Source organism: Trifolium pratense, linkage group LG1 (assembly GCF_020283565.1).
Source record: "Trifolium pratense cultivar HEN17-A07 linkage group LG1, ARS_RC_1.1, whole genome shotgun sequence".
NCBI classification, from domain to species: Eukaryota; Viridiplantae; Streptophyta; class Magnoliopsida; order Fabales; family Fabaceae; genus Trifolium; species Trifolium pratense.
Genome location: NC_060059.1, coordinates 35,759,838 through 35,786,925, shown reverse-complemented (window position 1 = coordinate 35,786,925; position 27,088 = coordinate 35,759,838). Strand labels below are relative to the sequence as shown.

General features: G+C 37.2%; 1 protein-coding gene across 1 annotated transcript; it reads left to right on the top strand.

Annotated features, from left to right (window-relative positions):
* The first annotated feature begins 192 nt into the window (after window positions 1-192).
* On the top strand, window positions 193-25,495 carry LOC123912899. Its single transcript, XM_045963489.1, has 2 exons — window positions 193-1,005; window positions 23,863-25,495. Exons 1-2 carry the CDS (start codon window positions 330-332, stop codon window positions 24,081-24,083), a joined length of 897 nt encoding a protein of 298 aa, XP_045819445.1. The 5' UTR covers window positions 193-329; the 3' UTR covers window positions 24,084-25,495.
* Window positions 25,496-27,088: the final 1,593 nt, after the last annotated feature.

The following is a 27,088-nucleotide window of genomic DNA, read 5'->3' as shown; positions in this document are numbered from 1 at the left end:
GAACCGTCCAATTAAAATCAAATGATCACTTATATCCCAAATGGGTGGATGCTTACTCCTGAATGCATGTAATCCAATTCCCCATTGAGGATGGTATTAGGAAATGCCTAGGAAAGTTATACTTCATGATTTATAGAATACAATTCCAAAAATATGTTTGAATAACATTTTTCTTTGATGTAAGACTAGCGTATCACAGAAAAACAAACATGTGTAATTATCTTCAAGATAAAATAAATAAAAAATGTGTTCACTATTTCATGTTTCATATCTAAATTCATTTCCTTTAAAACTGTACTTCAGCACCAAAACTAGCGCAGTGAGTGAAAATGGTTTCGGCCTCTATTTTTGGAGGAAAAGTCAGATATGGGATAATGTTTCTATACTTGTTTCTACTTCCACACAAAACCTATTCCCAATACCAACCTCAACCTTGTTTTTCTTCTTCCTGCGGGAAAATTTCCAATATTACTCATCCATTCCGACTAAAAGCCGACCCAGATCACTGTGGCGATAGTAGATACGAGTTGGATTGTGTGAACAACGTTACAGTATTGAAGTTGTTTGGTGGCGAATATTTTGTAGAATCAATCAATTACAACAATTACACCATCCGAGTTGTTGACCCTAACATTCAACCCAACAATTGCTCCTCTCTCCCTCGCTTCATTTTATCCCCCTACAATTTCACTCATTATCATTCATACGATGTCAATTACATGTACAAGGTTCGATTGAATTCCATGAATGCTGCTGATTACGAGAACTCTGATTTATCTAAGCCTGTAATATACATGAAGTGTACAAGTCCACCTAGTAAGGTTGTGGATAGATATTATGCGGATACTGCTTCATGCGTGGATCAATACACATACGTTATTGTTGGTGACCCACCATTTGGAATTTTGGAGCCTCAATGCCGTGTTAAGCGTATTACCCTCACATCCTTCTGGGGTCCGACAACTACCTCCAGGGATCCGTCAACTACCTCCAACAATACTATAGGTACAAAGATATCATTTTTTATTATTATTATTATTATTATATTATTAGGGTTAAATATGTTATTAGTCCCTACATTTTTCACTGTGATCAATAATAGTCTATACTTTTTTTATGCTTAAAAAAAGTCCTACATTTTTTCCGTTATGAAAATTAGTCATGTCGTTAGTTTGATATACAAAATCCTGAGTTTATCAAAAAAAAAAATATACAGAATCCTGACATGGCATAATGTGGTCCCGTTGTTTTAATGAGTTGACAAATAACAATTATGAAAGACTGTAAATAGAGTCATTTGAATTACGAAAAATCGTAAATAGAGTATTTGAATTTTAATCTCTATCAAATCAATTTTTTTAGGGTAAATGACTATTTATCCCTTCTAAAGTTAGCGAAATTTGATTTATCGCTGCAAAAAAAAATAATCCTGTTTATTCCCCTGCAATATGATGATTCTCTCAATTTGCCCCCTCGATGAACAACTGGACAGTCGGATGCACATGTGTGCATGTCATGTCATCGAAAATGCACAGTCAAAAGTACAGTTGTCCACCTAGAGGGAAAAATGAGAAGAAAAAAATTACAGAGAGATAAATCAAATATCGCTAATTTTACAAAGGATAAACAACCCTTTACCCAATTTTTAATTAATTAATTCTACAATTTTTAATCATTTTTAATTTGGCTTTTTTTTTTTGTTAAAGTGCCACATTTTTGTTATGACATGTTAGCTGACTAAGTTTTAGCGTTGATAATTTTATGAACGGAGAAATTAGGGAAGGAAGGACGAATTTTATTGCAATACAGATTGAGATGTATGTAGCTCGATCTAAGTACACTAAAATGTAGGAAATGATAAAAATCACTCAACAAACTATATAAGTTTGTTGCATGAAAGATGGAAAACATTTTTTTTTTGAAGAAGCCAAAATGGAATATATTAACACAAACAGTCTTCCCAGCACAAGCCGTACCGAGATAGAATCACAATCAAATCATACAAGACCCAAACACAACAATGGACTAGACCACCAGCTATGGTAGTTCGAAGTTAACGTAATACTCGTCGACTTCAACCACCTAAAAGAGAAAAGCTTGATCTTATCCAACAAGAGATGAGGTGTGCCTGTTGAGCCTTTGAACAACCGATGATTTCTCTCTGTCCATATCACCCAAACACAAACTAGCCAAAGAAGCTGCAGAAAAGACCGTCGCGCTCGAGATACATCTGCCGAAGCTGTAAACTGGACAAAATGATCACGCAGAGTAATAAAATCCATCGGTAATATGTCAACCCACGCACGAACTAAGTCCCAGAGAGAGTCAGCTATGCTACAAGATAAAATAAGTGATGGGCCGACTCAGTCGCTCCACAACCAAATACACAAGAATCAGTTGTAAAAGACAAAACACCACGAGTGACCAGGTTGGATCTCGTGGGCAGCCTATCCCGCAATAAGCGCCACGCAAAAATTGAGACCTTCAACGGAACCTGAGGGTGTCATATAAGGTTTTCCGCATCATGTAAAGCAACTGAAGCCTGATGAGTCAAAATCTGATAACCTCCCGCAATAGTATAACCTGCGTCAGAATCTGGGATCCACTGCCACCTGTCCAAAATCTGATCCTGCAAAGAAATGTCAAGAAGTAAAAACTAACACTCCCTCAACAACTCCTCCTCCCACGCCCTCAACCGCCTCCGCCACACCCACGCCTCTCCATCTGCCCCCCACCCTAAAGCAAACATCTCTGCGACTGAGCGCGATTTGGTCTCAGCCAACTCAAAAAGGCGACCAAACCTCTCCCTCAACGAGATCCCATTCAGCCAATGATCGGTCCAAAAAAGACTATCTGAACCATCCCCCACCCTCCTCACAATATGCTCCCTAAACCACCTACCACCTAACTCGCCGTCACCCTCTCTAATACGCACTATCTCCCTCCACCACACCGAACCTCGCTGACCTCCCTCGCAAAGTCGTCCATCCTCAAACCCATACCGAGCTGCCAAAACTCTAAACCATAGGCCCTCTCTGTCCACCAGCATCCTCCAACACCACTTACCCAACAACGCTAGGTTGAACTCACGCAACTGTCTAACCTCCAAACTCCTTACGCGAACAAATGGTTTTCCAACTAACCCAAGAGATTTTCCTCACACCCCCCCCCCCCCCCCCCCCCCCAAAAAAAAAAAAAAAATTAATGAAAAGAGATTCAAAAGAGGAAATGATACCTGAGGGAACTTTGAAGAAAGAAAGAGCATAGACAGGTAAAGAAGTCAAGACAGACTTTAACAGAACCAAACGACCACTAAACGACAAGAAGCGATTTTTCCACCCAGACAATCTATTCTTTATGCGAGACAACACCGGTTCCCAAAATACCAAACGCCGCGGATCACCCCCAATCTGAAGACCCAATCTAAAAGATGGAAAACATACGGTATAAAATAAAATATAAAATCGGTGAGGTCTACTATACCCCTCATAAGTTATGGGGTATTTATGATGAGAACAAGTTATACAAGTAGATTTACATATGATATCTACAAATATTTTATAGCTAATTTTTATTTGACATGTATATAACTTATATTTATTTTTGATAGATAAATATCCAAAATTACGAAAAAGTAGTTTTACAAGAAAGATCCAAAGAGGGAGAGAGAACTTGACACATTCTATGGGATTGTTTGGCCCAGTTTTTTTTAGAGCTTAAGCAAACAGCTTATACAATATAAATTAGATTTGGGGTTTTCTAACTTAGACCCTAGTTAGGTCTAAGTTAGCAAGGTGCACCTTTTGAGTTGGACCAAAATACCCATTCTTTTAATTTTTAAAAGAATAGAGCAACAGGGGCATTTCTGTAATTTTACATAAAAAAAAAAAAATAACAACACGCGCCCCACCTTCTTAAACAATTAATAGACGTGGATCCAGTGTCGCGCGCGTACGGAAGGACCATGGTTACAGACCGTTGATTTCCATCAGACAGCCAAGATGTGATCTCATTAAGACTGTCTGATCAATCAGACAGCCCAGATCATCCTGATCTATCAGATCATCCTGTCTGCGCCACACTAGAATATAAGCTGGAGAGAGAAAATTTTGCTTTTGAAAAAGGCAACCACGTGTCAGCATATGAATGGGTCTGCGTGATTTTTTTCATTTTATACTTTAAACTCGATTATTTCGTCGTAAATTAATTTTTTATTTTTTATTTTTTATACCAAAATTCATAATTTTTTTTTCTCTACAAATAGAGACTTGGTTCGTTTGATTTGGACACCGAAAAAAAAACGCAATTTTTCACTACTTTAAACTCGATTATTTCGTCGTAAATTAATTTTTTATTTTTTATTTTTTATACCAAAATTCATAATTTTTTTTTCCTACAAATAGAGACTTGGTTCGTTTGATTTGGACACCGAAATCCTTCTGAAACCATTTATATGGTAGAATGGTTTCAGAGAGTTGTAATCTGAAACCATTTTGCTGGTAGAATGGTTTCAGTAAGTTGATTATTAGTTATTTGCTTCTGAAACCATTTAGCTTGTAGAATGGTTGCACATAGTTGTATTCTGAAACCATTTTACTGGTAGAATGGTTTCAGTGAGTAATTTATTAATTGTGTTTGCTTCTGAAACCATTTATCTGGTAGAATGGTTTCAGAGAGTTGTAATCTGAAACCATTTTGCTGGTAGAATGGTTTCAGTAAGTTGATTATTAGTTATTTGCTTCTGAAACCATTTAGCTTGTAGAATGGTTGCACATAGTTGTATTCTGAAACCATTTTACTGGTAGAATGGTTTCAGTGAGTAATTTATTAATTGTGTTTGCTTCTGAAACCATTTATCTGGTAGAATGGTTTCAGAGAGTTGTAATCTGAAACCATTTTGCTGGTAGAATGGTTTCAGTAAGTTGATTATTAGTTATTTGCTTCTGAAACCATTTAGCTTGTAGAATGATTGCACATAGTTGTATTCTGAAACCATTTATCTGGTACAATGGTTTCAGAGAGTTGTAATCTGAAACCATTTTGCTGGTAGAATGGTTTCAGTAAGTTGATTATTAGTTATTTGCTTCTGAAACCATTTAGCTTGTAGAATGGTTGCACATAGTTGTATTCTGAAACCATTTTACTGGTAGAATGGTTTCAGTGAGTAATTTATTAATTGTGTTTGCTTCTGAAACCATTTATCTGGTAGAATGGTTTCAGAGAGTTGTAATCTGAAACCATTTTGCTGGTAGAATGGTTTCAGTAAGTTGATTATTAGTTATTTGATGAGATTAAGGTAGTGAAAAATTGGGTTTTTTTTTTCTGTGTCCAAATCAAACGAACCAAGTCTCTATTTGTAGAGAAAAAAAAATTATGAATTTTGGTATAAAAAATAAAAAATAAAAAATTAATTTACGACGAAATAATCGAGTTTAAAGTAGTGAAAAATTGCGTTTTTTTTTCGGTGTCCAAATCAAACAAACCAAGTCTCTATTTGTAGAGAAAAAAAAATTATGAATTTTGGTATAAAAATTAAAAAATAAAAAATTAATTTACGACGAAATAATCGAGTTTAAAGTATTAAATGAAAAAAAATTAACGCAGCCAATCAGCTTCTGACACGTGGCCTGCCTTTTTAAAAAGGTTTCTCTCTCCGCGATTGGGCTTCACCCACTCGCGCCTGTCGGCGCGTGTGGTACACGCGCTTTGGTTTTGGCAAATAACAGCGTGACACGTGTCCTGGGGGGGAAAAAGAAGTGGGGGGCGCGCGTAAAATTGCAGAAAATTACAGAAATGCCCCTGTTGCTCTATTCTTTCAAAAATTAAAAAAATGGGTATTTTTGTCCAACTCAAAAGGTGCACCTTGCTAACTTAGACCCAACTGGGTCTAAGTTAGCAGCCCCCATTAGATTTTATGTTTTTTTATAAGTTTACACTAGTAAAAATTATATTTTTATAAGCTATTTTATCATAAATTACCTTGAAAAACTTATATTAATATATAAAAATTGCATAAACTGTTTGCATAAGTTCTAAAAAAACTGGACCAAACTGAAACTTCCACTATATTCTCCTCCTCATTTCCACACTTTGAGGCATTCTTGCTGCATATGGCCATTCACATTTGTATTGCATGGCTCATAATTACTTATCATAGTCTCATCATTACTAATCATTGACTCATTAATAATGGGTGCGTTTATTAAAACTTTAAAAATAATAATTTTGTTTTGAAAAGTTTGGAAATTCTTTTCTAGAAATTTTTAAAACAATTTAAAGTTATTTTTCGTTTGTTTACTATTATAAAATTATTATTTTTTAAATGTCAAACTCCTACAATTAGGTTCCTTGGTTAACAAAATAATAGATTCTAACCCAAGAGTACTTAGATGAGATGGTTCAGGTCTCTTCAAGCTTAACCAAGGTTTTGGGTTCTGTTCTGGTAAAAACTCTAAGGGGGTTGTATTATTGATTAAATGATGTGATTACAACTTGGTCCAATCCCAACAACCCTGAGAATTTTATAAGTCAGAATGTGATCTTGTTCTGGTGAAGAACATAGGGGGTTTGTATTATTCAAGATTGATAATTGATACAAGTATGATCAGAGAAAAAATTGATTGACTTTACAAGAATTAAAGAGTTGTCTCTTTACAAGAATGAAAGTATAGTGGTTTATCAGAATGAGAGAGTCCTCTGTTCTCTTGAAGAAGATCCTATTTATAGGCAAAACATCAACTTCTTGTTGCTTGATAACTGCCTTGCTTGTGGAGGAATTCATGGGTAGTGGGCGGTTTCTTCTCCTTCTTCTCCAAGCTTCTTTTCCTTCTTCTCCAAGCTATGGTGGATCATGGAGGTGGTGGTGATCTTTACGTGTCATCATCATGGTGAGAAACATGAGATATTTTGGTGTCAACCTTATGGACCATAATTGATTGGGCTTTTTCGTATTGGGCCTTACCAAATCACCCCCTGGTCCATGGCCCGGTACACATCCCCCCAAGCACGAGGCTTCAGGAAGGCGAAGTGCTTTTGATTGAAATCACTTGGCGATTATTATGCCTCGGCGTTGTTCTATGTCGCCTATTTGTTGCTGACTTATATTCTTCGTTTGCTTGTCGCCTTTTCCTTCCTTTTGTTGTTGATATTTCTTAGCTAATTTGTACGCCCTTCTATGACTTTTGAATATCTTGATGTACGCCATTTGTGGCTTTGAATATTGTTGTCATTGTTTCTTGGCGACTTTGAGCAAGTTGGCGAGTCGCCCTTCCTCTTTTTTCATTGTATTTGCATTTTCAAGCTAGCGTTGTCACCAATCTCGCCTCTTCATCTTTCGCGATTCGTCCCTCCTTGTCTTCTTGAAATCAAATTGAAACTTTGAGGCTAGTAACTTTGTTGGTCTGTACTTCTGCTTCTTCTACTCAACATGAGTTTCTTATTTTCTTTGACACTCTATATTTGAGGATTGTAAATATTCTGGCGTAATCTGTCTCGCCACTTCTTTGTTGTAGTTGATTTTCGTACTGCCAGGCTTGCACGCCTTATTTTGTAACTTCTTGGCGATTTAAAAAGAATTGGCGCTGCTCGGAGTCGCCCTTCCACTATACTTTGTGTCTGGTGTTGAAAATAATCTCGCCTTTGAAAATTTTTAACTTTGCACCTGCAATGTCTTTAGCTCTTTAAATATAATTATATATCATTTATGAATAACTTTATATTTGTTGCCTTTTGGCGGTTGCAAATGATTTGGCGTTATGATAAGTCGCCTTATTTTGCTGCATGTAGAATTTTTCTGCTGGCGTTGCAAAAGATCTGGCTTTGTCCTCCTCGCCTTTAATAATTTATGGTTCAGAGCTCACATCTGAGTTGATCTTTAATAAAGATTCAGAGCTCAACTTCGAGATAACCATTTTTCTTTTTTTTTATGGTTCAGCGCTCACATCTGAGTTGATCTTTAATAAAGATTCAGAGCTCAACTTCGAGATAACCATTTTTCTTTTTTTATGGTTCAGCGCTCACATCTGAGTTGATCTTTAATAAAGATTCAGAGCTTAACTTCGAGATAACCATTTTTCTTTTTTTATGGTTCAGCGCCCGCAACTTAATCATGATTGCTGCAAATAAGCTTTGATACATTAAAAGTTCAATAATAATAATATATGAAAAATAAAACAAACGAAAATGATACCGTCATGGGCGGTTTGTTGCGGCGCTCCTCGCCTAGCAAGAAAACCAATTATGTTTTGGCGTGGCGAGACTGAGTTCCTTTGCGGTAGTCATTGCGGAATATGCTTCAACCTGAAATATTAATTGGCGGCTTCTATCTCGCCGAATGGCATCAATGACCAATTGCTTGTATTTTGTGATCACCTCCGTTGGGGCAATGAATCATCAACTTCCTGTAGGACCAAGACTTTTACATTGATGGGGAATTAATAATAATAATAATAATAATAATAATAATAATAATAATAATAATAATAATAATAATAATAATAATAATAATAATACATGATGGAGAATTAAGGAGTAATAGTAGCACATTTAACAACTATTTGCCAAAATTATAGACCAGTTGAGACTTGAGATAAAGAAGTAACAACAGAGTGCCAACGTGAATACTAACAATAAGGTGTTCGCATGAATAGAAAGATTGATTCAGTTGGGACCAACCCTTTAAAGACAAATCTAAATCAGAGATAGTAAATTGAAAATGTAAATTTCTGACTTAGCATAGCATATTAGCAGCCGTGCGCAAATTATTAATGTCTTTCACACATATCAAATATAAAATAGATCAGTTTTCAAATCATCACAAGTGACACAAAATCATGCATTTCATCCTTTAGTTAATTAAATACAGACTACAGAGATACACCATAGCAGAACAAAACTATACAACCAGAATAGCCAAAATTCATAGTTCTATGAGCTTCACTTCAACCTTATTTTAGCCCAGTTTAAAATAAATGTTTGTTATCATGTCTTACTACCAATTTTAAGTAATATAAATCACCGATATAGGTGTCGTTCTTGTGGCTGAATAGCAGAATATAACTAATTTGTTATAAGTGATGACTTGTGGCTGAATATGTGACTAATTCTTCACAAAATATAATACTGTATTATGAATGCAAGTAATTATCATGCTAATAAAAGAATTTTAAGTTTTAACCAATATGTCATAACTGACGCAATTAAAAAGTTTCAGTACTTCCTAATATTTATAGCTTATACGAAGCCATAAAGCTGGTTTCAAAATTTGTATCAGCAAATAGTGTTTCTTTGAGAATAATTAGAGTTTTAATTCCTTTAATTATTCATATTTGTAAATCTGTTATTTACTAATTATACACTCAAAAGTCAATAGCTTGATTAGTGGAGAATCACTAAGGGATTTGTTACCTTGTTTCACTCCAAATTAAGTTTATTAAACCTGTATATATATACACGGGTGTAAACACTGATAATAACAACAATTATCATTTACGTATTTACCTCGCCATATGGTGTCAGTTGGACTCTGCTATCTCTACGGGATCACACCCCTGCCGTAACTAATGTTTTCTTTATATTCACTTTTAACGTATACAAGGTTTCTATGGCTATACATATTAATTTCTTCTTTTATGCCTAAAAAATACTTTGCCAATTTCCATCAAGTGGGATGGATGCTTTTACGTCCAATCTCAACGAAATACTCTAGCATTTTTTTACGTTTTGGATTTCATGGATAACCAGTTTGTGGTGCTTAGCATTGATTATTGAAAGGAAACGGATAAATTGATAAATTTCAATCAAGGAGATTTAGAATGATATCACCTGGGTTTGTGCTACTGTACTGAATCTGATGACTCTTCGAGGAGTCCTATTACCAGCGGCAAGGAGTGCTTTGGCGACTACTTTCGTGTCACAGATCGGTAGCCGACCAGGTTTCGGTGTGGCCGGGAAAAGTTCTACCGCAGCTCTGGACGCCGACATCTTAACAACCCATTTACTCCTCATCTCTTTCCACGCTCCGCCGCCGATACCATGACCACCAGAGCCGCCGATGACGCTGCTTTCTTCGTATCCATTCGTGGTTGTCGCGCTCCACTATTTACTCGGCTAATAACATTCCATCATCGCCATTGTACTATTTCTCTGGTATACAGAGCGTAGGGCGACGGTTGTGTCGCAGTTGAGAAATTCTCTGTTGTCGATTACGATTTGCAACATACCCGGAAAGGGAAATTTTTGGATCTCGAATGAGTCGAATGAATTCGCATCACTTGTTATTGTTATAGTTAACCCAGTTGTTCCTTGGTAACGGTGGTGATGGTGAAACTGACCGTTTACATGAAGGGTTGTAGATAATAATACATGAAGCTATGGACTAAAGCTTCGGTTGTAACACAACACTAGTCTGGATATATGCTCCGTTGGAACCTTGAACGAGTTCCAAACCAATCTATGATAAGATGTTGTTGAGTTGATGAACAAGATGAAACTTTGAGGCCTGGGAATCGTTTTACCGGGCCCCACGGTGGGCGTCAAAATGTTCTGGTAAAAACTCTAAGGTTGTATTATTGATTAAATGATGTGATTACAACTTGGTCCAATCCCAACAACCCTGGGAGTTTTATAAGTCAGAATGTGATCTTGTTCTGGTGAAGAACATAGGGGGTTTGTATTATTCAAGATTGATAATTGATACAAGTATGATCAGAGAAAAAATTGATTGACTTTACAAGAATTAAAGAGTTGTCTCTTTACAAGAATGAAAATATGGTGGTTTATCAGAATGAGAGAGTCCTCTGTTCTCTTGAAGAAGATCCTATTTATAGGCAAAACATCTCCTTCTTGTTGCTTGATAACCGCCTTGCTTGTGGAGGAATTCATGGGTAGTGGGCGGTTTCTTCTCCTTCTTCTCCAAGCTTCTTTTCCTTCTTCTCCAAGCTATGGTGGATCATGGAGGTGGTTGTTGGAACAAAATTGATTTAAAAAATGTTTGCCCCTAAATCTGTAAAGGTTTTGATGATAACAAAGTATTAATAAACAATTGGAAGGACTAAAAATTTATTTTAAGTGCGCAGATATAAGCATCATATAAGCTCTGAGTGAAGTTCAGAGGATGTGAACTCAGAAGTTCACAAGCGCTCAGAAGATGTTTGACTTCAGAGGTTACTACGTTCAGAGGATGAAGACTTCAGTAAAGTCTGATCAAACTCTGAAGATCTCTTTGAAAGCTGTGAAGATTCCCTTTGCTAGTCAACTCTTTTACCAATGGAGAAAAGGACCTTTCAAGTCTGATCAGCTCAGCTACCTCTGTTTTGTCTGTCCTAACCTGAGAACGTGGGTCTTCAGTTTTGTTAGCTGAATAAGGAAAGTCCACTCTGCAGTAGTCAAAGTAACTGAAACTCTTTCTTAGTTTTGGATACAACCAAACTGCATCAAGACAGACTGCTTGAAGACAAAAGGTTATCAACTCCAACGGCTCCTTTTGCAACGACTCTTTTCTAGTGGTATATATACTAGAAGGATCAGCTGCAACTAATAACATACAATTATCAAGAATTGAACGTGCGCTGAACAAACTCTGAACTCTGTGATATACAAGCTCTGAACCTTTCTCAAGTGTTTTTGCACTTTAGCCAAATACTCTGTAATATTTGTATTTGCTCTACTTAGGTTCATCTAAGAGCATTTGTATATTTTTTATATACTTTACCATTACTTGAGGAAACTTAAGCTTGTGTGCTTAAGTGTGTAACTTAAACTTGTGTGTTTAAGTGTGAAGTCTTAAGCTTGTGTGCTTGAGCATAGTTGTGAAGTCTCTTGCTTGTGTGCTTGAGCAGGTGTAATCTTGTGTGATTATAGTGAACTCCCTTGGAAGTGCAAGGGGACTGGACTACTCTCGTTTTGTGAGAGGAACCAGTATAAACTGCTTGTGTGTTTTTCTCTCTCTCTCTTGTTATTATTTGTGTTATTTATCCGCTGCGAACGTAGTTGAGTTTAGAACTTGAAAAAGTTTAACTTAGCTAAAACACAATTCAACCCCCCCCTTCTTGTGTTTTCACACCTTCAATTGGCATCAGAGCACCTGGTCTGTTACTTTCACTTAACAGTGAGACAGTAAAGATCTTGTGAGAACACTATGTCTGGAGGAGATGATAGTAGTACTAGAACTACTGGTGAAGGTGAGGCCAGTGGTGCTGGTGGTGGTCCTAGAAATGCTTTTGGTTATGACTACTTAAGTAATGAATCACATGAACATAGTGGCAACAGAAAAGCCCCTATATTCAATGGTGATGCTTCATTATTTGAGTGGTGGAAAGAGAGACTGTATAGCAATATTACTGCTATTGATCATGAGTTGTGGGATTTGGTTGAGTTGGGAGTAACTTTTGAAAACTTGAATGAACATGGTAGGTTGTCCATGGAGAATAGAAAGTTACTCACACCAGCTAACCTAAAAATCTACACAAAACATCATAGAGTAAAGGATATTGTTGTTGGTGCTATTAGACATGAGGATTATGTCAGAATAGAGAACAAATCTACTGCTAAATCCATCTTTGATTCTATGTGTGCTACCTATGATGGTAATGAAAAGGTTCAAGAGGCTAAAGCTAGTCTTTTGATAAGACAATATGAACTTTTCACTATGCAACAAGATGAAAACATTGAGACTATGTTTACAAGGTTTCAAATTCTTGTATCTGGGCTGAAAGCTCTTAAGAGAAGTTATTCAACCTATGACCATGTTCAGAAGATTCTGAGAAGTCTTCCTATTGCTTGGAGACCTAAGGTCACTGCAATAGAGGAAGCTCAAAATCTCAAGACTCTGAGTCTTGAAGCTCTGATAAGCAATCTCAGAAGCCATGAGATGGTTCTGGATGCTGACTCAGAAACTAAGAAGAAGTCTAAGTCAGTGGCTTTACAGTCAACTAAGACTACTTCTAAGGCTCTTAAGACTCAGCTTCTTGATATTGAAGAAGAATCTTCTGCTGATGGTCAAGAGGATGAGATGAATGAGGATGAGTTTGCTTTATTCACCAAGTTTCAGCAATGGAACAGATTTAACAAAAGAAATTTCAGAGGAGGTAACAGCTCCAGAAATTTTGTCAGCAAAAAGGATGATCAGAAGAACTGCTTCAACTGTAAGAAGCCAGGACACTTTATTGCTGATTGTCCAGAAATGTCTGCTAAAGACAAAAGCAAAAGATACAGCTCAAAGAAGCAACAATTCAAGAGCAAATTGAAAAAGAGTCTGATGGCTACTTTTGAAGAGCTATCATCTGAGGAAGAAGTTGAGGAAGAAGAAGAGGCAAATCTAGCCCTGATGGCTTCAGCTGACTCAGATGTAGACTCAGATGATGAATCAGAATCAGATTCAGAAGTAACTGATGAGGTATTTTCTGACTGCTCTAAATCTCAACTTATAACTGCACTTAACAAGGTCATTGAGAAACATCTCAGAGTGTTGAGTAAACAAAAAGTTTTACAAGAAAAACTTAACACTCTGACTGAGCAAGCAGAACATTTTCAAGGTCTATATCAAGAAACTCTGAATAGAGTAGATGACTTTGAAAAGGGTTGTGCTGTTTGTCACAAACCTATTGATGAGCAAGAAATAGCTCTTCAACAGTTTGTGCATCTCAACCTTGGGAAGAGCAAAGCTGCTAATAGAATTTATAATGTCTTGAGACATAGAGGAGAAGGACTTGGCTATGAATATGGTAGAACATATTCAAAGCTGAAGACCTTTGCCAAAAAGGTTGGAAAATCTTGGGTTTATTATGTTGTTCCACCAAGTGAAGAGGGAAAGAATCCTGGCATTTGTGAAAATGACAATGATGATCTGAGTGATTTAGAAGCTGATAGCTCAGAGGAACCTAGTCCCTCAGGATCTGGAAAGAAAAGTTCAGAAGATAGAAGTTGTTCAGAACCTGAGAACATTAGTTCAGAAGTTCTGAAAGCTTCAACATCTGAGACTTCAAATTCTGGATTCAAAGGAACTTCAGTACCTGAAGCAAGTCAACCTAAAACATCAGAAGTTTTTAAAAAGAAAAATTCTAAATCTCAGATGAAGTACAAGACTCAGACTATTTATGATTCTAGAGTCAGTAGATATAATCAATCAGAAAATGGGATTGATAATAGATACAAACCCTGGAATCATAAACAATCCAAATCTTGGAACAATAATAGATTTCAAACAAAGAAAAGATTTCAAAAAGGTTATTATTCCAAACCAAGGTCTTTCTCTAACACTAGACAACATAATAAGCATGTTTGGACTAACAAGCGTGGACCCAGAAGATGGGTACCAAAAGCTGAAATCATGTATCATTCAGATTTACCAACTAGGAAAGGATATGTCCTACCTAAAGTTTGGAAACAAGTTCTATGCAAAGGAAGAAGGGCTTATGTCCTTGACCAATGGCTGACAAGTTCTCAAGATAACAATCAGAACTTGATAAATGAAGAGGAAGAATATTGGGATGATCTTATCATTAACTGTGATAAAGAGTTCCACCGTAGTGATTAAAGTTGTTTCTCATACAGCCTGTCACTCAAAGAAGTATCATGAATCATTCATGGTATCTGGATAGTGGGTGTTCAAGGCACATGACTGGTGATAAACAACTATTTTCTAAGCTGACTATGAAAGAAGGAGGTTCTGTTGGTTTTGGAGGAAATCAGAAAGGAAAGATTATAGGTACAGGTACAGTAGGTAATTCCTCCCTATCTATTAATGATGTTTGGTTAGTTGATGGACTTAAGCATAACCTATTGAGCATAAGTCAATTTTGCGACAATGGTTATGTAGTTGTCTTTAATAAGGAATCATGTACTGTGTCTAAACAATCTGATAACTCCATGATATTCAAAGGTCTGAGAAAGAACAATGTTTATAAAATTAATCTTTCTGATTTGAATGAACAAAAAGTGATGTGTCTTTTGACCTTGAGTGAAGAAAAATGGATCTGGCATAAGAGGTTAGGCCATGCTAACTGGAGGTTAATCTCTAAGCTTAGCAAGCTTGACCTTGTCAGAGGTTTACCTAAAATCAAATATCACTCAAATACACTTTGTGGTTCATGTCAAAAAGGAAAGATTACAAAATCTTCTTTTAAACCTAAGAACATTGTCTCTACCTCAAGACCATTGGAACTTCTTCACATTGATCTTTTTGGACCAGTTAACACTGCTTCAATCAATGGAAAGAAATATGGATTAGTGATTGTTGATGATTACAGTAGATGGACTTGGGTAAAATTTCTAAGAACAAAAGATGAAGCTTATGATGAGTTTAGCATCTTCTGCAAACAAATTCAAAATGAAAAAGGCTACACTATTTTAAAAGTCAGAAGTGATCATGGTGGAGAATTTGAAAATGAACCTTTTGAAAACTTTTGTGAAAAATATGGCATTCTGCATGAATTCTCTTCTCCTAGAACACCTCAACAAAATGGGGTTGTAGAAAGGAAGAATAGAACTCTGCAAGAAATGGCCAGAACCATGATGCATGAAACAAATGTAGCAAAGTTTTTATGGGCAGAAGCTGTAAACACAGCATGTTATGTTCAAAATAGAATCTATATCAGATCTAAGTTGAACAAAACTGCTTATGAATTGTTCAAAGGAAGAAAACCTGATATTTCTTATTTTCATCAGTTTGGATGTACGTGTTACATCTTAAATAACAAAGTTCATCTAAAGAAATTTGATGCTAGAGGTTATAAGGGTATCTTTATAGGATACTCTGAACGCTCAAAAGCATACAGACTGTATATTTCTGAAACACATACTGTGGAAGAAAGTATGCATGTCAAATTTGATGACAAAGAGCCTGACCAAGTGTCAGAGCTTGTGGAAGGTTTGTCTAGATTTCAGGTATCAGAGGATCAATATTCAGATATTCCTAACTACTCAGAACATCCATTCTCTGAAGTACCTCTGAACACAATAGTTCCTACAGACTCTGAACAACCAAGAACTGAAGCATCTGCTGAACCTGATGTTGATGAGTCTGAAGATGATGAGCCCCCAAGAAATACTTTCAAATACAAATCATCACATCCAGAGGAACTGATCTTAGGCAACAAGGATAGTCCAAGAAAGACAAGATCTCAACTGAGAAATGAGGAATCATTAGTTGGTCTTATCTCAATGATGGAACCTTCAAAGATTGATGAAGCTCTGAAAGATGATGCTTGGATTGTAGCAATGCAAGAAGAGCTGAATCAATTTCAAAGGAATGATGTGTGGACTCTAGTGCCTAAGCCTTCACATAAGAACATTATTGGAACAAAATGGGTATTCAGAAACAAGCTGAATGAACAAGGTGAAGTGGTAAGGAACAAGGCTAGATTGGTTGCACAAGGTTATAGTCAACAAGAGGGGATTGACTATACTGAAACCTTTGCTCCAGTTGCTAGACTTGAAGCAATCAGGTTACTTCTATCTTATGCTGTTAATCATGGAATAACCTTATATCAAATGGATGTTAAAAGTGCCTTCTTAAATGGTTTTATTTCTGAAGAAGTGTATGTTAAGCAACCTCCTGGTTTTGAAGATGTCTCAAACCCTGAACATGTTTTTAAACTGAAGAAATCACTGTATGGTCTGAAACAAGCTCCAAGAGCTTGGTATGACAGACTCAGTAATTTCCTTCTTGAAAAAAGGTTTTGAGAAAGGAAAGGTTGACTGCACACTCTTTAGAAAGACAACCAAAGAAGACATCTTAATCATTCAAATTTATGTTGATGATATTATTTTTGGTTCAACTAATGCTGCTTTGTGCAAGAGTTTTTCTAAGATAATGCAGGATGAATTTGAAATGAGCATGATGGGAGAGTTGAAGTTCTTTCTTGGAATTCAAATCAATCAGAAGAAGGAAGGAACTTATGTTCATCAATCAAAATACACTAAAGAACTTCTGAAGAAATTCAATTTAGATGACTGCAAGATAATGAATACTCCTATGCATCCAACTACCAACATGGGCAAGTCAGATGATGAAGGAAAGGTAGATCAAAAGATCTACAGAGGTATGATTGGTTCTTTACTCTATCTGACAGCCTCTAGACCAGATATTTTATTCAGTGTTTGCTTATGTGCAAGATTCCAGTCAGATCCTAGAGAATCTCATCTTACAGCTGTAAAGAGAATCTTTAGGTATCTGAAAGGAACAACTAATCTTGGACTTCTCTATAAGAAATCCAATGATTATGTGCTAAATGGATTCTGTGATGCTGACTATGCTGGAGATAAAATTGAAAGAAAATCCACAAGTGGCAATTGTCAATTTGTTGGTGAAAACCTTATCTCCTGGGCTAGTAAGAGACAAACTACTATAGCTTTGTCTACAGCAGAAGCAGAATACATTTCAGCAGCTAAGTGTTGCACACAACTACTCTGGTTAAAATATCAGTTAGAAGATTACCAGGTAAGCAGTAACAATATTCCTTTATATTGTGATAATACTGCAGCCATTCATCTATCTAAAAATCCTATCCTACACTCTAGAGCCAAACATATTGAAATTAAACACCATTTTATCAGAGATTATGTTCAGAGAGGCATTATAGATATTAAGTTTGTTGATACTGAAAATCAATGGGCTGACATATTTACTAAAGCCTTATCTGTTGAAAGATTTGATTTTATAAAGAAACATCTGAACATGTTTTCAATCTCTGAATGAAAAATTGTTTTTGGCAATTAAAGTGTAAGAGGTTAGGTATATCAGAACTTATGATTCAGAACATCTGAAACACAAGCTCTGAAGTACTTAACTCTGATAGAGAATTTTAAATAACTCAGAGGCTCTGAACTATTTAAGTGGGAAACGTTTAGTATTCACTGCTGAACAGTTGTCCATTAAAATAGCAGTTACCGAGTAAATTTCTGCACGTGGTCTACGTGTGTCAGGTAGTGGGTGGTTAATGATGATTTTTGGTATTCAACTTTTTGTCAATTAGCGTAACTTCCCAAATTTGCTATTTTCGTGTTAACTGTGTGCATTTAAATAAAACTTACACAATACACTTGCACACTATTCACTTTCACAACCTACACTTTCATATTCTCTCTAAACCTCCAACAAACTTTCTTTCTCTCTCGTTAGTCTTCCAAACCTTACCCTAATCTCCAACAATGGCTGGTACTTCATCTTCTTCATCAAAAAGGATTCCACCGTTCATTTTCAAGAATCTTCAGATTGTTGGGAACGAGATGGAATTCCCAGAGTCTGAACTCACATTTCTGTCAGAAAAGATAGTTGATTTCGACGGTTTGAAAGCTAATGGTTTCGACGTTAAGCCGTACTTTATCACTCAAGGTTGGGATAAGTACTTCGACATGCTTAACGGTCCTATCTACCCTGATTTGTTGAAGAAATTCTGGATGAAAGCAAAAGTATTTGATAAGCATGAAGCTAAGAAGGAAGAGCTTGCAGCAATAGAAAGGAATCCTAGTCTGAAGGGTAAAACTAGGAAGGAAATGGGTTTGCTGGAGTATACAGGTGTACAGATTAGGTCAAATATCTGTGGGATGAACATGGCAATCTTGCCTATTCATTTCAATGCTCTTCTTGGTCTACCTAACTCTGGGATAGAGTTAGATGTGTTTGAAAAGGATACAAGATTCAGAGATGATCTTCTGCATCTCCTATGCACAGACTTCTCCTTAAAAGGGAAAGTAAAGGGTTTGACTGATGAATGTCGAGTTCTTTTCAAGATCATCATAGCAGCTATCAGTCCAAGGGTTGGTGGGACTGATACAATCTCCTGGACGCATCGTCATCTGCTGTACTTCCTTCTGACAGACAAGAAGGTAAATCTTGGAGATTACTTCTTTGAAAGGATTTGTGAAGCCATCTTTGCAAGTAAATCTCAGAGGAAAACTACTATAGTTTATCCTAGGCTGTTGTCTGACCTTCTGCATCAAGGTCATGTTGTTCAGAACTTGAGGAAATTCCACCCTGAATTGGTTGAGAAGAGGTTCTATCCAGAAATTCTGAATGCTAACTTTCTGTCCAAGATGCGTTTGATTGCATCTAAGCCTGTTGCTCCCCCACAAGAGTTCACTGTTAGGCTTGAGGATCGTCTGTATGTGGATGGATATCCACTTATATCTGAAGCTGATGCTGAGCACATTATTCAGGACTATTTGGAGGTGCTCAGACAAGAAGGATTTGTTGTTGATAGAAGTATGGTTCCTCCTGCTCCTGTAAGTCAGTATAATCCTAAGAGGAAACCAAAAAGAAAGGCTGAAGCTCAAGATGATCTACCAAAGCCAGATCTTCTGGCTCAGAAGAAAGTTAAAGTTGAGCAATCTATGGCTGAGCAAAGAACTAAGAGGAAGCATGAAGAAACTACAAACAAGGCTGCTGAAGGAGCTTCTAAAAAGCCTATTGTTGTTGAGGATGACAGTTCATCTGAAGGATCTACATCAGAAGATGAGACTGACTCTGATAAGGAGACTATTGCTGCTAGTTTGAGGAAAAGACCTGCTCCTACTCCTAAAGATAAAGGTAAATCTTCTACGTATGTCTTTAATGAAAATGAGATTGGATTAGGTTACACCAAACCTCTCAAAACCATCTTACCAACCTCTGATATTTCAACCTCTGATAACTCCCTATCTGAATTGGAAAAACATTTGAGCCCTGACCCTCTTAATAATCACCCTTTTTCTCATGAAACTCAACACAAATCTAGCTCACCTCCAAAATCTACATCACCTCAACCTGAACCTCAACCTGACATTCCACAATCTGAACCTCAACCAGATATTCCTGTCACTAAACCAACCTCTTCCACAAAACAATCCTCTCCACCTCCTAAACCAACTCCTGAACATAAATCTCCTGAACCATCCCCTGAACATATTCACCCTGAATCCACTTCTGACATCTCATCATCTGAACCAACCCCTGAACCCCATCCTAACCCAAGTGCTGAACATGCTTCTCCTGAGCGTATTCACACTTGTGCTCCCAAGCCTTCAGAGGTAGAAGTTGTGATTATTGACAACCCTACTCCTGAAATACCTACTCTCTCTACCATTCCCAATCCTTCACCATCATCATCCAACACTTTTAGAAATCTATCCACTCAATTTCATGAAGACTTGCTTAGATTATCTACAATAAAGGACAGGTTCTTAGTTTGTCCTTCTGATGTGGACTTGGAAGTATCAAGCATTAAGGCAAGGATTTGCAATGCTTTGGATGTTGCTGCTGCAAAGGTTAAGGCTGTTATTGGTAAAAGGGATTTGGATCTGATAGACTTCTTAAAGACAAGTCTGGCTAGGGCTGAATTGAAAAGGTTAACCATGTTTACTCATGCTGGATTTGAACTTGCTAAGCTGGAAGAAATTGCTGCAGTTGAACACCGTCTGAATGCTTTCAAGAGTTCAGAGTCTGGAGTCATCTGGATAGACTCCAAGCTTTTTCAGAGTCTTGAAGCTCAGAGATCTGAATCTGAAAGGTTAGAAGAAGCTGCTGCAAGAGTTGCCCAGTTGGCAAATGAGGTACACCAAGAAGATGTGCTTGCTTCTCAGAATCAAGAGGATGTGCTGATGACAGACTATCCAGAGGAAGGTGAACCCTCTGATAAAGGCAAGGCGCCTTTGGTAGAAGAACAAGCACCTGTGATTGAAGATCAAGCCCCTGTGATGGCTAATCAGTTGCAGATTTTTCAAGAGGCCCTGAGGGAACAGCAAGAAGGTCTAGAACGTCAAAGAGCTGCTCATGAGACATTGGAAACCAAGGTGGATGGTTTAGTTTCCAATGTGGGATCCTTGAATGATAAATTTGACCAACTCTTAGCCTTTCTTAAGAAACCCTAGGATTCTATGCACATTTTCTTCATATTTTTATGTTTTGCTTACTTATTTTGTCATGTTTATTTCCTTGTTTACCTTCTGAACACTTTTTCTGGTTTATCTATTTCAAGATTTTGTTTATGTTTTGATTGATTACTTATTTTAAGTCCACTTGATATCTATATTTTCTTGATAAATAAGAACACAAGAACACAAGATGCTTTTAAAAACGAAAATTTTTATTAATGATCTGATAATGTAGAGTACATTGGTAACAAGAAAAAGAAAAAGACAACCTAATCCTAATCAGATGGATAAAACTCAGAAGAAATCTCTGATTTCTCCTCAGCATCCTCTGATGAAATTTCAATGGGATCTGGGTTTTGCTCTTGTTCTTCTTCTTCTTGTTCCTCTTCTGGAACATAGCTAGCCAAGAACTCAACATAATCAGCATCATCTTCATTCTCTTCAGCTTCAGAGTCTGATGAGATGATTATTATCTCAGCATCGTGTGGTTTCTTGTTGTCTTTTTTATCCTTCTCTTCATCTTCGCGTTTCTCTTCGTTTTTCCTTCTCTTAAACTCTGCGATGCGTAAACTAAATCTTTTCATTATTCCTACTTTCTCTTGCTTCACTTGTTTACTCTTGTTTTTATGTGAAGAAGGCATGTTAACTCGTTCACGTTTTATAAACCCTTGAGCGTGTTGGTTTTCGCTGTTGAAATTAATTCACCTTTGTAACAACCACTCTCCTTTCTCTTTGACTGTCTTGGTTATATAACCTTGTTTTACTTTTTGATAATGACAAAAGGGGGAGTAGTTACGCATTAATTGATATGTTCCAAAACTGAAACCACGCCTTTTATCTCGCTTTTATCTGTTATATTAAAAGTTGTTACTTTTAAGTTGTTTTACGTATTTCAAGGAGGAGACTAAGTTAGTTGAAACTGAAATAAATTTCATAAGTAAGGATAAGTTAAGAGTGCAATTTTAACCTAGCCTTATGAGACTTAGGGGGAGAGCTTGCAAACCTCTCACTCTGAAGAAAGATATGGAATTTGTTTTATTTCAAAACATCTTAATCTTATACTAAATTAAAATATCATGGATAAAACATAAAGTTCAGACTTTATGGAGTATCAATCTTAGGGGGAGCTTGCAAACCTCATAAACCTAAGAGAAACATGATAAGTTAATTTAACAACAATTGTCAATTAATACTTATGTTTGTCATCATCAAAAAGGGGGAGATTGTTGGAACAAAATTGATTTAAAAAATGTTTGCCCCTAAATCTGTAAAGGTTTTGATGATAACAAAATATTAATAAACAATTGGAAGGACTAAAAATTTATTTTAAGTGCGCAGATATAAGCATCATATAAGCTCTGAGTGAAGTTCAGAGGATGTGAACTCAGAAGTTCACAAGCGCTCAGAAGATGTTTGACTTCAGAGGTTACTACGTTCAGAGGATGAAGACTTCAGTAAAGTCTGATCAAACTCTGAAGATCTCTTTGAAAGCTGTGAAGATTCCCTTTGCTAGTCAACTCTTTTACCAATGGAGAAAAGGACCTTTCAAGTCTGATCAGCTCAGCTACCTCTGTTTTGTCTGTCCTAACCTGAGAACGTGGGTCTTCAGTTTTGTTAGCTGAATAAGGAAAGTCCACTCTGCAGTAGTCAAAGTAACTGAAACTCTTTCTTAGTTTTGGATACAACCAAACTGCATCAAGACAGACTGCTTGAAGACAAAAGGTTATCAACTCCAACGGCTCCTTTTGCAACGACTCTTTTCTAGTGGTATATATACTAGAAGGATCAGCTGCAACTAATAACATACAATTATCAAGAATTGAACGTGCGCTGAACAAACTCTGAACTCTGTGATATACAAGCTCTGAACCTTTCTCAAGTGTTTTTGCACTTTAGCCAAATACTCTGTAATATTTGTATTTGCTCTACTTAGGTTCATCTAAGAGCATTTGTATATTTTTTATATACTTTACCATTACTTGAGGAAACTTAAGCTTGTGTGCTTAAGTGTGTAACTTAAACTTGTGTGTTTAAGTGTGAAGTCTTAAGCTTGTGTGCTTGAGCATAGTTGTGAAGTCTCTTGCTTGTGTGCTTGAGCAGGTGTAATCTTGTGTGATTATAGTGAACTCCCTTGGAAGTGCAAGGGGACTGGACTACTCTCGTTTTGTGAGAGGAACCAGTATAAACTGCTTGTGTGTTTTTCTCTCTCTCTCTTGTTATTATTTGTGTTATTTATCCGCTGCGAACGTAGTTGAGTTTAGAACTTGAAAAAGTTTAACTTAGCTAAAACACAATTCAACCCCCCCCTTCTTGTGTTTTCACACCTTCAGTGGTGGTGATCTTTACGTGTCATCATCATGGTGAGAAACATGAGATATTTTGGTGTCAACCTTATGGACCATAATTGATTGGGCTTTTTCGTATTGGGCCTTACCAAATCACCCCTGGTCCATGGCCCGGTACAGGTTCAATCACTGGCTTGGGCATGCAGCAGTGTTAAAACTCTTAGGGAGGGTTTGCCACCAATTTTGGTCTCACAAGGCTCGAGGGATTAGTCTCTGCGGTTGCGTGCAGAGATACCCGATTTACACCAAAAAAAAATTGATTCTAGAAAAGCTATCAGGAATAACTTATCGTTTTAAAGTTAAAAATATTTTTTTTACAAAATAATTTTCTTAGAAAACTATAACAAACACTCTTAAAATGATTAGATAGATTTTCTTTAAAAATTTCTCAAACAAACAGACCCAATATTCCTAACAGTAACTCATTTTCCTTCCAAAGAAAAAAAAAATCTCATTTAATTTAACTGTGGATGAATCTAAATGCCCTTGTGAAAATATTACCCGTATTCTTTGTATCTTCACCAAATCCCTAAAGTTTAAAATTCATAATAAATAAAAAACCATAAAAAAAACTTTCTTCTAAAAATGAAACAATCTAGATCAAATCAATATTTTAGATGTATTTTTAATTTTTAGTTTATATGTTGTTTCTAAATAACACTTTTTATAGGTAATGTTTCGTATATTGATATTCACAAGGCCCTAGACTATGGATTTGAAATTTCGTGGCTGCAAGCCTATTGTTCTTGTGGTGATCTTCTGGATCAATGCCATCTCATGGAGCCTGCCGGTGAGATTCAGTGTGACTACACCATCGGTAAGACTGGTAGTCCGTTGTTACAGATTTTAAATGAGAAAGATTATTTTGAATATTATGTGGAATTAATTTAATATTATCATACTCAACAATAAAGATTAAACATATCAACTCACTTTAGTGCGGAAACCTAATAAGCATACGAGCATGAATATAAAATATGATTTACCACAGGTTGATTTTTCAAAGAATGACCTGAATAGACGAATATGAACTAACCATGGTGTGTAGTACTCCTGGATCCATGGAGATAAGTCTTTTGGCAATAATCCTAAAACACAAAGGTTTGGTGGCTTGTGTGGTTCTTCCTCAACCGGTATCGTAATGCCTTGAATTCTCTTCAGATGTAGAGAAGAGATTACTTGCTTACGTATAGTATGTTCTGAATCAGCTGAAAGCCCAACACACGTGAAGGCCCATCAAAATGAGATAAGAGCAATCACGTGGCGCAACAACCACGGAGCTTAAACTACGAGAACGGATAGAGGTCAAACGCCCATAACGTCCAACGTGCTCCCATGCAAAGGACAATCCATGTGTTATATGTGGCTAATCCTCTACACATGGGGACTTCACTATACTGTAAAACTTTGAGAACTTTTGTTGGGGGTTTGCTGCAAATTCTTGAATAAGATGAATGTTATGAATTCGTTAATAAATCACACCAATACGAAACTTGATATGTGGAGCAATTGAATCAAGCAACCAATATATGAAGTAGATAGAGATGATGATGATAATAAATAATCCAAAAGCAAGTAAACAAATAAAAAAGAAGAGACACAAATATTTTTTTATCCAGTTCGGTCAAAATAACCTAGTCTGGAAGAGAGAACAGCCCCTCCGTTCCACTATAATCAAAAAGTCATCTTATAAGAAATTCTCAATTGGGTTACAAGAATTAATCATAATTCTACCCAAAACCCGAATCTCTTCCTGTGACCAAGAGACTCAATTTGACCTAGTTTACTCAAGGTGAAGAACAAACAATAACCCTTTGTCCTAGAATTATACCAAAAGAAAAACCCCCTTTGTTCTCTCTCTAAAACCCTAGCCTTTGTTGTTGGCAAATCCTTATTGTTCCTTTCACTCTTATTTTTCTATGAATAAAGTAATCCCTATTTATAGAAAAATATATGCCCTTTTATTTAAACAAATATTATTTAAAATAAATCAAATCTGAGTAAAAAGAAACTAATATTTCCACAAAATCAGCAAAAATTATCCTGCTGGCAGCGAACCTACGCCTAGCGCAGCAGCCAGAACGAACTCCCCAATTTTGCAAAACATTTGTGCCTAGCGCAGGCCACAGGTCCTGAACCTGTTTTCTGACTTTGTGTGATCAAGATTTCAAGGCATACTCAACAATTCTCCACTTTGCCTTTAAATCGATGGTGATCACATTAACCACCCTGCTGCTCTCTCCATCTTGAACCTTTATTCAAGATCACTGGCCAAGTCCAAGTCTCACTTGGACCTTAACCTAGGCATCTGTAACAGCCCAGGTCCCGCCACCTTAGGTGGTCCCGGCACTGCCACCTCACGATCTTCTCCACTACCAATTGAACACGTATTTGAACCCCAGGGTACGTGGTTCGATTCCCACGGAAGGCAAAAACTCTACTAGTGAGAGGGGTAGAGAAGATCATGAGGTGGCAGTGCCGGGACCACCTAAGGTGGTGGGGCCTGGGCTGTTACAAAAAAAGGCGCCTTTTTTTGTAACAGCCCCCGGGCCCCATCATGGCGATCCCGGAGCTGCCACCTCACGATCTTCTCTACCCCCCTCACTAGTAGAATTTTTGCCTTCCGTGGGAATCGAACCACGTACCCTGGGGTTCAAATACGTGTTCAATCCATTCCCACTACCAATTGGGCTACGTAGCCCAATTGGTAGTGGGAATGGATTGAACATGTACTTGAACCCAAGGGTAATTGGTAGTGGGAATGGATTGATCATGTACTTGAACCCCAGTGTACATGGTTCGATTCCCACGAAAGGCAAAAACTCCACTAGAGAGGGGGTGGAGAAGGTCGTGAGGTAAAGCACCGGGATCGCCAAGATGGGGCCCGGGGGCTGTTACAGCATCATCCTCCACGTGCTTCCCACAAGTTGTACCTCCCCTTCATCCCTCGGAATGCCTTGAATGCCTTCCGCATTCATGAAGATCTTGCCTCCCACTACCATAGGATGTTTGGTAGCACCCACAAGATTCACCGCACCCTCTTCAGCCCCTAGAGTAGCTAAGTCCGTCCTCCTGAAGAAACGCTTATTCTCCACTATTATCGGCATTTTAGATAGCCCAACAAGCTTCACCACCGTTCGACCCCCATAATGCCTTCCATCCTCTCTAAGTATTTCCTGGCTCCGAACCAACCCTGAAATTTTAGGCGGTTCCACAAGCTGCAACATCAAACTCCCCTTGCATCTAACTACCTCCAACAGTCCCACAAGTTCCCTAGTTTGATTACCGTTGTTTTCAATTGCCTCCCTGAAGATCCTCTCAAGGTCTTGCACTTCTTCAGCTACAATTGAAACATATCCCACAATGTCTCCATGGCCATCTCACTTTGGTTCAACAATACCACTCTCCTCCATATCTCCGTTATATAGCCAAGAGTTAATGTTGACTGTCTACCACTATTGGAAGACTCCACCCCAAACTGAGTTTTCACCAAAGTATACCCACCATGATCTTCAACTTGTAACACGCAAGACCTCCCAACTCTTCTGAAACAACCAACCTGAAATCCCCTAACTCTCCACCGTCATGAGCATCACCAGAATTCTAAGTCTCACTCTCCTTTGGTTCCCTACTTTACACCACTAGTGCCTCTCCATGCTCATAACCTTCATACTCTGATGAGCCTTCAATAACATGAGCAGAATTATTGTCCTTCAACTCCGGACAATCCCTCTTGAAATGACTTAGGTAACGTAACCAGTAGATGTAGGGCTTTATCTTCATCTTCTAGGTTCACCTCAATGTTGGTTAACTCATCAATAATCTTATTAAATTCTGCCAGTTGTTCCTTCATGGATTTCGCCTACACCATTCGGTAAAAGAAGAGTTTTTATTTC